General features: G+C 32.3%; 1 protein-coding gene across 7 annotated transcripts in view; it reads right to left on the bottom strand.

The window, feature by feature from the left end:
• Positions 1-4,581: 4,581 nt before the first annotated feature.
• Positions 4,582-16,175, bottom strand: part of tpm1 (tropomyosin 1 (alpha)) — a 57,151-nt gene continuing 45,557 nt past the window's right edge. For 4 of the 7 annotated variants that reach the window (XM_056451630.1, XM_056451633.1, XM_056451628.1 and 1 more), the window contains one exon: positions 4,582-5,415. In XM_056451630.1, the coding sequence (XP_056307605.1) occupies positions 5,333-5,415 (83 nt within the window). In that variant the 3' untranslated portion in view covers positions 4,582-5,332. Of the gene's footprint in view, positions 5,416-12,661; positions 12,936-16,175 lie in introns of those variants that run through there. The other 3 variants (XM_056451629.1, XM_056451627.1, XM_056451631.1) reach the window with 1 other exon arrangement.

The following is a 16,175-nucleotide window of genomic DNA, read 5'->3' as shown; positions in this document are numbered from 1 at the left end:
TCTATATACGAAAGGCACATTATTATTATTATTATTATTATAGTCTTGGATAAGTCAGTAATAAAGAAACAACATTTATTTTGATGAATTATAGTAACTTCCTTCTACACGCATACAAATTTCTCAGTATATACACAAAACAAATTTTGATAATCATACAAATATCAGAATCAGAATCAGTTTTATACCTACATAATTATAATTCCATACGTTTCAATGGAGGTATGATTTTTGTAGCTTGTGTTAAATAAATTTATGAAAAAAGAAATATCAGAAGTTATATATAGATTTTAAATATACCTAAAATAAAGTACAACAGCAAAACATACAAAAAAAAAAAAAACAAAAAGAAAAAAATGTTAATAAAGGTGCACACGGTTTAAAAAAACATTATAAAATTTACAATTAGTAAATTTGTAATAGTAATAATTATTTAATTTTTAATTAACCGTTTCACATATAAAGCACATACATCTTGTGATTAGACATGGGTTCAGGAATTTGAACTCTCCAAACATTTGTTACATGTGCGTTTGCCTACAATTTTACATTATTCTACTGCTTTTTTAAAATATATTTTTTAAACAAGTCAACGTTTAAGTGGCGCAGTAGGTAGTGCTGTCGCCTCACCGCAAGAAGGTCGCTGGTTCGAGCCTCGGCTGGATCAGTTGGTGTTTCTGTGTGGAGTTTGCATGTTCTCCCTGCGTTCACGTGGGTTTCCTCCGGGTGCTCCGGTTTCCCCCACAGTCCAAAGACGTGGTACAGATGAATTGGGTAGGCTAAATTGTGTATGAGTGTGAATGAGTGTGTATGGATGTTTCTGGGAGATGGGTTGCAGCTGGAAGGGCATCCGCTGCGTAAAACATGTGCTGGATAAGTTTGCGGTTCATTCCGCTGTGGCGACCCCAGATTAAAAAAGGGACTAAGCCGTAAAGAAAATGAATGAATGAATAAAGTCAACGTTTATGACACTCAAAATGACTTTTAAATTGAAAACTGATAAAGCTGTGGCTGATTGGCCGGTATCTCAGCCTTGCGTGTGACGTCAGCCAATCAGGTGTATGTATTCTACTCTTGACAGCAGGTTCCGCCTCAGCGCTGCTGCTGCTGCTATCAAACTTATATTATTATTCAGTAACGTTACATGCGCGAGCGAGCAGCAGCTGCGTTTTCTGTTTGCGAACAAATATGAAAGTAAATATCACTTAACACAGCCTACAGGCAGTTTAAAGTGAACCAGTGTATTGTGTCGTCGTGTTTACGAACAGGAAAGATCACTTGACATCTCACCGTTATAATGGAGCGACATGCTCATGTTTTCTGCATCGTTGAATTCAGTTCTGTCAGATCAGTCATTCATTTTGGACTTCTAATCTACAGGAGATCTGAATTTCAGGACCAGTTCACCTTGCCAGAGGCTCCCCAGGCTCTGTGTGAACTATGGGATAGTGTCCAGGTAGTTTATATATTTAAAAATATTAATTATACAAATACAAATTTGATTTTAATCAATAATATATCAGTATTTATTCAATAAATATAATTATATACATGGATAAGTTTTTATTCTTAATACATTTTCACTTTGTAAATATAAAATGTAATGCATTTCATGTGCTGCATTTTATATAAATAACTCAAAATACACAAAACAAATAAATCATACAATAGTGTATGGTTATTAAAATTATTATAATGTATCGTATAAATGGCATTTATACAATAATTCAATTGTTTAAATGTATTAGCTGTTATAAAGTATTTATACTCGCACACAAAACTGCATAAATACAAATATATTTATAAAAAAAATTATTTTTCTAAACAGAAAATCAGAATATCATTTTATACTTGGGTTTTGAGAACAATATACTGAATTATATTTTTAATAAATTTAAATATCCACCCGCATGCCTTACAATTATAGTATTAGTATTATATAATGTAATAAAATACTACTACTACTACTACTAATAACAACAACAACAACAAACAAATAAATACACATTATTATACTATTTGCAATTTAATTTGTTTATTGTATTTGATTGTACTACAAATATTATATAATATAGATTCATATATTATCTATATAATATAGATTCATTTTTTTATACAGTAGAACTTTAGATTTGGTTAGGATTTAAATTTTACATATATTTATTTTACATTTACATTCATTTTACAATTGTAATTTAGCCAATTACAAATATTTACTTCTAGTGCATGATTATATTTACTGTTATTAAATGCTAAAATACATATTTCATCAAATACGATTGTTTAAATGGTTCGATTTAATCTCAAATATATTTAAATACATTAAAATGCATGTAAAAATTCTCATGCACACCCACATTTACATTACAGAATGTATTTTAACAAGTATTATATTGCTATATAAATATATTTAACATCTAATTACATTTCTATTATTAATGTGTGGTTAGGCTTTCATTTTGAATACATTTTAACATATTTAATAAACTAAATTTCCATTTAAAAAAAGCAATCTTTAATCCACACTCAGTGGATTCCACTATGATGATCCAGCATTTTCAGCTCTAAGCTCTATAATGCTTTATTTACATCTGCCAACAAACCAGCAGTCAAAACACTGAGAAACGTCACCTTGACATGATCATGCAACGGCATGAATGTTGCATCAGCTTGAATAGAAGCAAGACTCGTGTGGTTTTGTAATCAAGCTGTTTTAACTGCCAGTTTGTTCATCCAGCTGTCACAACAAGACTACAATCAAAATCTTACAATCAAAAAGAGCGTCCAAAAGCACAAACCTATGCTCTATTTTTGTTTTGTTTAGTTACTTGTTTGTTTGCTACTTGTTTTAGTAGTTTGTTTGTTTGTTTAGTTACTTGTTTGTTTGCTTAATTACTTGTTTGTTTACTTGTTTTAGTGGTTTGTTTGTTTTAGTTACTTGTTTGTTTGCTTGTTTACTTGTTTTAGTTGTTTAGTTGTTTGTTTACTTAAGTTACTTGTTTGTTTGCTTAATTACTTGTTTGTTTACTTGTTTTAGTGGTTTGTTTGTTTTAGTTACTTGTTTGTTTGCTTGTTTTCTTGTTTTAGTTGTTTAGTTGTTTGTTTACTTGCTTAATTACTTGTTTGTTTGCTTGCTTGTTTGTTTACTTGTTTTGTTTAGTTGTTTGTTTACTTGCTTAATTACTTGTTTGTTTGGTTACTTGTTTGTTTAGTTTAGTTACTTGTTTGTTTAGTTGTTTGTTTTAGTAGTTTGTTTGTTTAGTTACTCGTTTAATTACTTGTTTGTTTACTTGTTTGCTTCTTTAGTTACTTGTTTGTTTAGTTACTTGTTTGTTTTGCTTGTTTTAGTTGTTTGTTTACTTATTTTAGTTACTTGTTTGTTTAGTTGCACGTTTTGTTAAATTACTTGTTTTGTTTAGTTGTTTGTTTAGTTACTTGTTTTTTTTACTTGTTTGCTTCTTTAGTTATTTGTTTGTTTAGTTACTTGTTTGTTTTACTTGTTTTAGTTACTTGTTTTTTTACTTATTTTAGTTACTTGTTTGTTTAGTTACTTGTTTGTTTTACTTGTTTTAGTTACTTGTTTGTTTACTTATTTTAGTTACTTGTTTGTTTAGTTACTTGTTTGTTTTACTTGTTTTAGTTACTTGTTTGTTTACTTATTTTAGTTACTTGTTTGTTTAGTTACTTGTTTTGTCAAATTACTTGTTTTGTTTAGTTGTTTGTTTAGTTACTTGTTTTTTTACTTGTTTGCTTCTTTAGTTACTTGTTTGTTTAGTTACTTGTTAGTTTTACTCGTTTTAGTTACTTGTTTACTTATTTTAGTTACTTGTTTGTTTAGTTACTTGTTTTGTGAAATTACTTGTTTTGTTTAGTTGTTTGTTTAGTTACTTGTTTGTTTACTTGTTTGTTTAGTTACTTGTTTTGTCAAATTACTTGTTTTGTTTAGTTGTTTGTTTAGTTACTTGTTTGCTTCTTTAGTTACTTGTTTGTTTGTTTAGTTACTTGTTTGTTTTACTTGTTTTAGTTGTTTGTTTGTTTAGTTACTTGTTTTGTTTAGTTGTTTGTTTACTTGTTTTAGTTACTTGTTTGTTTAGTTACTTGTTTTGTTTAGTTGTTTGTTTACTTGTTTTAGTTACTTGTTTGTTTAGTTACTTGTTTGTTTAGTTACTTGTTTTGTTTAGTTGTTTGTTTTACTTGTTTTAGTTGTTTGTTTACTTATTATAGTTACTTGTTTGTTTAGTTACTTGTTTTGTTTAGTTGTTTTGTTAAGTTACTCGTTTTGTTTAGTTGTTTGTTTAGTTACTTGTTTTGTTTAGTTACTCGTTTTGTTTAGTTGTTTGTTTAGTTACTTGTTTGTTTTAGTAACTTGTTACTAGATTTCTATTTCCTACAGAAAACCATACATTAACCATCACCGGTAGCAATGAGTGTGATTAATTAACATACATCAGGCAACATCCTCAAGATTATTGTAAAAAGATAATAAACAAACACAGAGGAAACCAAACTCACCTGTTCAGTGCTCAGAAAATGCAGAAAGCAGAAGCATCAACTCCTCACAAACAGACGCCAGGCTTTGGAAAACGTCAAACGGAGTGGCTTTATTTATTTATTTCAGCTTTGTACATTTTTTTTGTATGACATACACTTAATACATCTACATTTAAAATGACTAAAATCAATGAGGCGCAAACCCAAATATGATCTCATCATATTGGTTTTCTTTCTGAAATTCAAAACGCAAACATTTTGAAACGTGGATTTCGGCGCAAGCGAATGTTTGCAAAAATAATGTTGCCTGACATCTTGTAGCAAAACAGAAGGAAAACCAAAAAAAATAAATAAAAAGTGTATATAAGTCCCTTTAGGGCTGAATATTGGCACAAAGAATGATATCCAAATTTGAAAAAAAAAAAGTGTATATTATTCATAATAAATCTCTAAATCTACACACTGCTAGACTTCTGCCTTCACAGTAGCACCAGTAATACACAGGACAACCTCATCCCATGTACACTATAAAACAAAAAGATCTAAATTTCAATTCGACTTGGCTTCAGACTCGAGCGTGTCCGCTAGAACCGTTATGTGCATATATATATTTATATTCAATCAAGTGCAATCGCTGCTAACTTTGTGCATGACCAGAATAAAACGAACACGTCCCATAGTATTACATAAAAAAACACAAATAAAATACAAAGGAACTAAAGCTTTCGTAACAAATGGCACATGTTATTCAATCTGATAATTGTCAGGACGAAAAAAGAAAAATAATAACGGTTACAAAATGCAGACATCATCATCATCATCATCATCATGTGAGCAGGATTCACATGTTATTCAGCTCCAATAGAGTCTGTTCCAACATCTGGTTCATATCGAGGTTTTCTTCTTTAGCGTGTGAGAGTTTCTCTGTTAGAACATCAAGTGAGACACACGTTAATATCAGTGCAAAGCATGTAGGGAACAAAAACTAAAAAACATGCAGTGGTTTCCGTCAGCATGTGCAATAATAGACACTGGGGCGTGCGATATTTATGATAATATTGTGAACTGTTGACATCATCAAGTGTCACTCATTTCCAAAAACAAACAAAAGTGCGTTTTAAAGGGTCAGTTCACCCAAAAATGAAAAATTGTAGCTCTGTTTTTGATAGTTTAGTAATAGCACACTAGCAAGAGTGGCATTTTCCCAAATATTCGCATATGTGTGTGTGATTACAAATACAATTTTGACTTTAAACGCTTCCAAAAGCAAACAAAAGTGCATTATAAAGGGTAAGTTCACCCCAAAATTAAAAATGGCCACCCTTGACATCCATAGTAGGAACAAAAAAATATTACTATGGAAGTCAATGGCTGCTGTTTTCAGTACAATCTTCAGTACATCTTTCGTCAGAAGAAAAATTGAAATAGATTTGGAACGGTTTTCATTTTTGAGTGAACTGTCTCTTTAAGAGTCCAAAAGCATTGACTGCATGATGACGTTTATTATATCCTATTGACATCCATAGTAGGAACAAAATAAAAATGCTACGGCTGTGTTTTTTCTTCAGTTTATCTTCTTTTGGGTTCAACAGAAGGAAAATAAAAGCTCAAACATGTTTGGAACAAGTGACAATTTTCATATATTAGGTGAACTGTCTCTTTAAGAGTGCAAAAGCATTGACTGTGTAATGATGCTTATTAGAACGAGCCAATAATTCAATTTACAAATGCACAAAATATCCCCGTATGGCTCTGTTTTGAATAGTTTTAAGATATAAGAGCCTAGTTAATCTCACACTAGCAAGAGAGTGACATTTTCCCAAACATTAGCATATGTGTGTGCGAAATGTAATACTGACTTTACATATATCTGATGTTACACTTTAGGCACAATATTGTCTGTTTGAAAAAATAAAATAAAATATATTTCTCAACAAATTCATAGCAGGACATAACACAACACTGTTTCTTTCTGCCCAAAATGTATCCGTTTTATATTTAGGAATTAAGCAAAAATCTTTTTTTATTATTTTTTATAAAACGATTGTCAAGTCATTAGCTGGGTTTCCATCCTAACGAAGCAAATCTTTTCAAAGTACAAAAAAAACCCCAAGAAAAAAACCCCATTTAAATCCCAGATGCAAATCAGGTGCGTTTCCATTATCTTGTTAGAGTGGCTCACTGTAGTATTGGTTACCTAGCAACCAGCAGTAAACAAGGCAAGCATAATGGAGACAGCTTGATTGGCCAATTGGCTGTAATGTTTACTGTCAGAGTTTATTCAGCAAATGTGTTTCAATCTCCTTTTATTCACATTAACCAAAACCACCCAAGACAGCAAAAAAAAAAGTTCAATTAAGGAATTTATTTTATTTATTTTCTATTTTTATCCGTTTTACTAATTTGTCATATAATGCATGTTAACACAGTGTGACGAAAACCCAGCTACTGACTCAAAAGCAGGGGTGCCCAAACTCTGGAGGGCCGGTGTCCTGCAAATTTGAGTTCCAACCCCAATTAAACACACCTGAACAAGCTAATCAAGCTCTTACCAGATATACTAGAAACCTCCAGATTGGTGCGTGGAAGCAAGTTGGAGCTAAACTATGCAGAACACCGGCCCTCCAGGATTGAGTTTGGGCACCTTTGCTCAAAAGTTTCATTCATAAAGAGAGTCCATAGCTTTATTTCTAAATGAATCAGTCGTTTTGAACGAATCATTTAAATGGCTCCGTCACTGTAAAACAGACTAGTCACAATTAATAAAAGTCTAATTGTCATCAAAGAAAACATCCCCAATATCGCACACCCCATTTCTCACACTCAATTCATGCTTTCTTTTAAATGTCTACAGCAGAGATACATTATATGTACACATACTGATATACATGTGTTCATATAGAAATATGTATATATAAACAGACACAGTTAAAGAGTGCTGACTCTTGCAGAAAGCAAAAGGCATTACATGACATCCTGATTATAGTTGTAGCCGTCCATTAGCCAAATGCTGCCTTCAAGTCAATCTGAGACTAATTCACAAGTCGAATTCAAAGTTCCGCTTGCGATAATATGCATGCGTCAATTTCTCTTTTGCTAAGGGAAGTGAGTTTAATACATATAACAGTAAGGTACAATTTGTCATGTCAAAATATAAGTGAGGCAAATTCTCTTTTTACAACCAACCAAAAAAATATATAATTTCTTTAATATAGTAAATTAGATTAGTTTCATTTGTATTTGGTGCTTAATATCCTTAAAAGTAGCATGTTTATAGCATGTTTGCTTTTTTTATTTATAACTTGTGACGCCTGCAATTTTAAGTAAAAGGCTCTGATAAAAATTCTACAGGTTTTATAGTTTAAATTATATTCTGAGATTATGGGCCAAATCCTGCACGGTGCAAGACGTGTTTGGCGCTATTTGTTGGTATTTTCAGACCAGCGCAACCCTAATTTTTATGTTGTGCACCACTTGGTTTTAAAAAGCAAATCTATTTGCGCCACTTTGTGGACTCATGGGTGTGCCGGTCTAAAAAGGAGGTGAGTTAAGGCGCGTTGCTATTTTGAGGAACTGAAATCGATCATGCCATTAACCAACTAAAAGCTGCTCTAAAGTCAAGAGCAGAGCGCATTAGTTATGCACCTATGTAGTCCAAATGCTTACACTTTGCTTAATACATTTACATTTAGTCATTTAGCAGACGCTTTTATCCAAAGCAACTTAAAAATGAGGACAAGGAAGCAATTTACACAACTATAAGAGCAACAGTGAACAAGTGCTATAGACAAGTTTCAGGTGTAATACACACAGGATTTACAGCAATACACAAATATCTTTACAAATAAAACTAATTAAGGAATTAAAATGTTACAAGCATTATTATTTTCTACATAAATGCAAAAACACTGCCTCCATGCCTTCACCTCAGGGCTTTTTTCAGTTCATTCATGACAATTTGCATTTTTATAATGTTATTATTGCTATTATTAGTTTTATCATTATTTAATATATGCATATTTATATTTGCTGGAAATTAGAACGGAATTTAAAAATAGTTTTGAAAGTCACTTAAACGAAATTAAACATGTAGGTTAATGGATGTCATCCATAGCAAAAGTGAATTCGGGCATGTCTTTAAAGCTTTTGCGCCATGCGCTTTAGATTTTGAGTCCTAAATCTCAAACTTTTAATATTTACAATTTAAACTGAGATTTGCATCAAAATTATCTTATTTTAAATGTTGCGGAAAACTAAAAACACAAAATAATATGCAAAACCTCAAACTATTTAATCCTAAGTGTGCCTCACAGAGGTGAGTGGTCTTGACAAACCACCTGTACAAAACATTCTTTCTCTCTTTGGAACTTTAATCGATACTTGCAGCAGTTTTTGCATCAGATACTTTTTTTATCATCATTTCATATCTATTTAAAAAAAACACTGTGCATTTATGAAGTGAACTTCACACAGGTAAGTGGCTAAACTACCTGTAGAAACACTTAAACTTTTTATTCTTGCACTTCATTCTCTGAAAACTTACAGTTCCTTTGTATAACTAGCACGTCGTGTGTATTGCCTCTTCTTGTTGAATCCCTGAATGCCTCTTTATTTGTAAGTCGACATTTAAATGACTAAATGTAAAATATTTAATGCCAGATTTCTGAATGGTGGTGCATTCAGAGGTATCAATCCTGCACAAAACATGACAAACCAATCGTAATTGTTAAAAATCTAAACCATAAATCCGATCTTGCATGACATGAAGGCAGCAAAAGTGTCGCTTTGTTACAGAAACCCGTTCTTTGAACTTTCAGCCACATCAGCATTCATTTTAGACACCATTTGGTGACAAGCAACGAAAGTCCAGACTAGTTTAATCCTCATTCAAGGCCATTCTGAGCTCGTTGGAGAGCAGGCGGTTTTTCTCTAGTTGCTGGTAGAGCCGGTCTACAGCAGCGCCAATGCAGCGGTTAAAAGACAAGAGAAAAGAGAGAAACAGAGGAAGAAGAGCGTGAGGAAGGAGGAGACGAGGAAGGGTTAGTTCACACACATTCAAACCGACCTGGAGGAGATTGTGAAGGAGAAGACTGGAGGAGTTTGTAGGAAAAATCACTAGTTCAATAATACAGGAAGAGAAGCACATTTGAAACCTCATTTAACCGCAACTGTTTTGGTTTGTTGTTGTTTTGTTTGGAAGGGATTCACACATGCTGAATTAATGAACATTTTTAACAATAATAAGAAAAGGAATAAGCAAGTGCTGCTTAAAAGAATTCAGTTTTCAAATGTTATTTACTTATTTAATTTTCTAAATGATTAAAGTATTCATGTTTGGTGTTCAGGTCATTTCAGACCCAGGTATGCAAGTGTCAAAGACATTTAGAATTTCACTTACAATCATTTAATTATTATATACAAAGCTATATCAAGTGTCAAAAACACACTGATATGACTTTATATTAATAATTATTTATATCCCTTAAGTATATTTAGCCTTTTCACCATATTTCACAAACTTTTGGGATGAATTTTATTGATTTATTGAACTTTTTATTTTTATTTTATTGATTTATTGAGCATAAAGCAAGTTCATGGCAGTAAAATAAAAGTATTTTGTTGATCAGCCATCACGCTGGCCTGTCACCAAATAACACACTGCTAAATTTCTGTGATTTGATTTAGAAAACTACTAAAAACAAAGACTTAATTATGAAATGATCTACATTCATGATTTTTATTTGTAACGTAAAAAGGTCCCTTTTAATTGCTTTCCAGGACCTTTCCCATTGGTCATAAAACTACTTATTTATCCCAAAAAGGTTATGGGATAAAATTAAAAATGCTTATTCGCTCTGCCCTCCATGCATCTTAAAGCTGGTGTCGGGCTGGTGCTTAACTACTGTATTATTCATTCAAGTGGGGTTAATTCTGGTAACTGTCAGAGTATATGTTTTCATAATATCTGATATAATCAATTAGATACCTCATCAATTAAGAAACAAAAAGTTTTTTGCAAAATACATTTATGATGTGGAGAATGTCTGAGGTGTCAGAGTTATTTTTGGAATAAAATAGCTGAAATAACTTTCCTGGTAACATTTATGACTATGATTTTTTTTTCATAGCTCTGAGCTCTTATACTCTCATGTAAACAGCAGATTAAAAGCTTGGAGTCGACTTTCAGAAAAATGACTGACCCAAAGTGAGGAGGCTAGAATATGCTTAAACCTCTTTAGTTATATATGAATTAAGAAATAAATGTAGAAATGTGTCACTGGGGCAGTAACCTTTTAAAAGGAACCTGTTTGTATATAAACAAATGCGTTTATTAACATAGAAGTACTTTAAAAATATATATAAAAGTGTATATTTTGAAAGGGTACTATCCCAGTGATAGTTTTTGTATCCACATTTTATTGTTTATATTAGTACGATTTTCAATGGCAAATTACAATCAAGCCATCATGTTTAGTAGTTGTTAATGCACTTTATGAATAAACTGTTCAAATGAGTAATAATGCCTTGGCGACAGGTTGAAAAAATTAGTTTTCAGAATTAGTTTAGTTTACTGCAACACTAGTAATTGTTTTTTAAAGTACCATTTTATTACATTCTTATTACAAAGCAGATCCTATTTCTCAAAAATGATGGAGCTTACGTACTATATTAAAAGGCGGTATTTTACTGACATCAGTCAGCAAAACATTCTCATTCTCAACTAAAAGTCTACAATGTAAAAAAAAAAAAAGTTAACTTAATTTTTACAAATTTATATGGATTGAACAATTAAAAAGTTATCCACCAAAATACCTTAAAAACTGGGTTGTGTCAGCTCACTTTAAATAAGTAATTTGACTTTTTGACAGGTGAATAAAAAGCGATTAGTTGAAAAATTGAGTAAACTCTTCAACTTCAAATTATTAAATAAAACTCTTTAGTTCACTAAACTTAGAGATGAAGTTGTAAGTTGACACCTAGTGGTTGCCCCCCTGGTTTAAAACACAGATAAGAGCAGGTTGCCAGATTGATGACACCAACAAAGGCTGATTTAAGTAGCGTTCTAACTAAAAAGCAACGCCTTGTGATAGAAGGAATATTTTCCAGATAATTCACCTCAGATCTTGAAAATAAAATAAACCGTTTTAAAATCGACCTTTAGACCTGTGACTCTGTGTAAACCAACACATATTAGCGATTTAGCATCTACATTTAATAATGGTAAAGAGGTGTATATGTATTAAATAGATTATAAACCTTACCATTTTGTTGGAGTGCAGTGAGTGCACTATTCTATGCTTCTGAATGGCTATTTAAATTTGTCGTCTTTTGTCTGGTGCAAAAAGCCAAATCGCTCACAGCAAATCTCATCAGGTAGTGTGTTGTTATGACACAAGGTTACAATGTAACCTGCTCACCTTTACGTTCGTAATATTTACATTATTTGCTAAATAATAACCACCTCATGTGGAACTCTGAATCTGCGTCTCATTTCAGAGTCTGCTACTGTCCACCAGAGGTCGCATTTCGGTCGCGGACGCATGCTTTGAGAGCCTTCACGACTGAATGAATCACAACAAAGCAACCCAAGGAGCTGAAATATAATCGGCTGAACGCATTGTGCGGGTTAAAGGGACCAAAACAAAGACAGCCGTTCCAGCAAGTAACACACATTTTCAGATAAACAAGAATGTTCACCGAGCATGTTTCTGAAATATCTGCAAACATATTATGGTATTTTTGTGCTTTAGAAGAGTCAAAAACTGACATACAACACCTTTAATTTTAATAACTTCCAATATAAATACTTATTTTTACAAAAATCATTGTCATTTTTAAGGCAATTGGTTTACTCACTTTTTTCTGTAAGTAATCAATCGCTTATGCAGTGTAGGATGTGTCACATTGACTAATACTGCAGTATGAGCACCAACAGATAGTAGAGCGGTTTCATCGACAGCCCATAAAACAGAGGAGACCGTCACGTACTTCCTTGATTAAAAGGCCTCAAGTATTTGAATAGTAGGAAAGCAGGAATTTGCCTAATATGAAAATGCAGGGAAACCGACGAGCAGACACGCTCTTCACATGAAAACCCATCAGCTTAATTAAACACTAGACGAGCGAGAGCTCATAAAACAAAACCACCACCACAGAAGAAACACAGGACTTCCAGTGCTTTGGACTTTATTAGAGCCACGGCAATAAAAGCACAGAGACAAAAAATGAAGAGAAACAAAAGACACAAACAGAAAAGGACAAGGTTTACATAGTTTTACAGACAGGAGAGAAAATTAAAGCTTCTGTACAAGAGGAGATGATAAAAACACTTAGATGAAGAGAAATGAGATTGAAAGATAGAGGGATGAGGGTAAAAGAAAGGCTGGAAAGAGCAGAGTGATGATCGGTCAGCCGGCGGGACGCGTCTTCGATGAACAGTTTATCTGCGCAGGGAAGAGCAAGAAAAAGTGGTGATGGACGGGGCAGAGGGAAAACCGGAAAACACATCAAAATAGGGAAGAAACCACGACACACGGGAGCAACGATGATCCAAAATGGACGCTGGTTAATTATTATTAAGAGTCCGTTAGTAAAGTGCCTCTGTTGTGCTCTTTTAAAGGCTGCCTGCTTTGTTTTTGGAGTTTATATCTATTCAAAACCGTCATTAAATAATTCAAATGTCATTGTTTTTAAATTAAAACCCTTCCTTTCTGATAGTTTAAATACAACACATTTAAAAGGAGGCTTTGTATAATACAAAAGGTTTCTTTAATGCACCAAATTAAATTGAAAGGATCATTAAATATTACACGGTTGAAGCCACACTTAATATTTAAAGGAATTATAAAAATGTAGACCGCTATTAAAAAAAATGAATAAATTCTCATTTCTCTCTGTTTATAGACTACAACAGACTATATACTGTATAAGACAAGACGCATGCACTGAATTTACAAATATGATCCATTATAAATAAGAGGGTCTTTAACTTTTGAATAGGGGGATTATATTCTAGTGGCCTTTTTTATTATACATACAGTATTTCCCCAAATCAATTGTGTGTAAAAGTATACATCTCCTATTATTTTTATACCCCCATGTTTCCTTCTGGAGTGAAAGCAAAGATTTGCACCCCATACTTTTTATTGCCTTGTATTTCCTTCTGGATCATTTTCAACGTTTCAAGTTTAATAAATCTCCATTATTTACAGATTTTCCATAACTGCAATATTAAAGATCTTAAATTATTTGGTTTAAAGATACTTAATAAGTGAATATGATTGAATTAATATTGCCTTTCACATCAAATATTTTCACATTTCCCAGAATCCAAAATAAGACAATTTATCCTCAAACAATTGTGTAAAAGTTTACACCCCCCTATTTTTATTCCTCCATGTTTCCTTCTGGAACGTAAGTGGATGTTTTCACTATAAAACTTAAAAGAGTTAAACCACAGTAAAAATACTCTTATATTTACAGATTTTCCACAACTGTGATATTATAGATGTTAATTATGTTTTATACTTTCGTAATAGATGATTGTTGGCAATTGGAGTCATTTTGACTAAAAATTAATCATTTTGATTTAAAGATATTTAATTGGTTAAAGATCTTAAATTATTTGGTTTAAAGATATTTAATAAGGGAATAGAATTGAATTAGTACTGCCTTCCAGAATCCACATGAAATATTTTCACATTCCCAGAATACAAAAAGAGACAATTTACTGTCAAACAATTGTATGTAAAAGTTTACGTGCCCTATTATTTTAAATCTCCCATGTTTCCTTCTAGAGATTAAGTAAATGTTTTCACCATTAAGATAAAAAAAAAAATGATACCACAGTATAAAAAAAATATTCTCTTATATTTACAGATTTTCCATAACTGCGATAAAGCAGATATTAATGTTTTAAACCTACAAACTGGATGATTGTTCCTAATTGCTTTTTTCTTTTCTTTAAAAACCTACATATAATTACACATAAAAAAAAAACACTTAAAATAATTGTTTAAATTAAAAATAATTACGTGCAAAAGTTTACACCCCCTTATTTTTTAACGTGTTATTCTTCCTCCTGGACTAATCACAGAGTCCTTTTACTATCAAAATTAATCTTGGTATTTTTGTATTGATTTTTAGAAACATGTTAAAATGCATTCATGCTATTAAACTTCTGAAAAAGATGATTATTGGTAATCGGTATAAAGATATTATTATACATGATGCTTCTGAAAGACATTATCGCATTTCCCCCATATAATTCCCAGAAAACAAAAATATTTTACCCATGGATCATAATGTGCAAATGTTTACACCCCCTGATTTATTTATTTATTTATTTTAATGAATCATGTTTGCTTCAGAAGCAATAATGTGCGATTTATCAATTAAGGATTATATATAATTTATGCCTTTAAAAAAATTTAAATCACAACTTCGAAATTCTCTTGCATCAATGTTCATGCACGTTTGTTAGAAACCCATGCAAAGACAGCAACTTCATTTATCTTAGCTCTAAAACTTAAAATAAGCATAACAGGGGCACTTTAGTCTCCAACTCATCACTATGTGCCTGTTTTTTTTCTGCTGTTGGCCAAAGAGGGGAGCCACACAACCACTCGGCTGACTTACCAAACAGCACACGCTCCTACAGAACTACTACATAGTGTCACGACATCTAACATGATGTCGACAGATGAGCTCACAAAGCATCTCTACACTGCAAGCTTGGGCATTCTTCTGAATAGAAGAAGACCTTGTTAGTAGATCAATTTACACCAGAGGAGAGAAAAACAAACCACACGGAGAAAAAAAACAAACAAAAACACTTCCCACTGGAAAACCGTGGTGCATTTCTGAACATGCTTTTGGGTTAAAACTAAGGTCGAATAGGGCCAGGCTGGGTGATATGGAGAATCATACTTTGTATTACTGGTTTTAACGATTCACCCTTATAAATAATCTAAAAAGACGTATAACATTAGACTTAAGTGCTTTGAAATGTGCCTTTTTAAAATCAACGTTTGATGTAATCTCAACTGAAACACAAAGAGAGGGCGGGAGATATATTAGCTCCACCCCTTTAAAAAGGTCAATAGTGTTTTCTTTTGTTAGAGCATCAAATGAAAAGCATCTTGAAGGGGGTGGGGCATCTCTAGAGTGCATTTGATTGGTCAGAAGATTTGATAAGAAACTGAAGTGTGAAATGAGGATCCATTTAGGCGGAAGTGACAAGATTTGAATGTTTATATCAGGTTTATACAGCTTTTAAATCATGTCCATTCTGGAGCACACTAGCTTGTAGATATCCTTACAACTAACATGCTGAAACTAAGATCTAAAAAAACTATTTTATTTTCATGGGACCTTTAAGACTAGCATCTATCAATGTCAGGAAATTATGAATACCTGCAGAAGTGCGCTCGTTTTTGCGATTGCTTTATAACTTCCGATTTAGTTTCCTATGGGAGAAATGACTAGGAATAATAAACAGCAGAAAACGGTCAAACTACTACAAGTGTCCATGACTATACAGACAAACTAGAATCATATGATAAGAAAATATGGGTTTGCAATATCAAGCAGCATAACGAGCTGATTTTAATGTCTAAATATGAACGGAAGTGAATGAGACCGGAAGTCTCAAACCAAGGGAGATTCAAACGGCTGAGAATAAG

Source organism: Danio aesculapii, chromosome 25, assembly GCF_903798145.1.
Source record: "Danio aesculapii chromosome 25, fDanAes4.1, whole genome shotgun sequence".
Lineage (NCBI taxonomy): Eukaryota > Metazoa > Chordata > Actinopteri > Cypriniformes > Danionidae > Danio > Danio aesculapii.
Note: the sequence above shows the minus strand (reverse complement) of the source record. Positions and strands in the feature narration are given on the sequence as shown.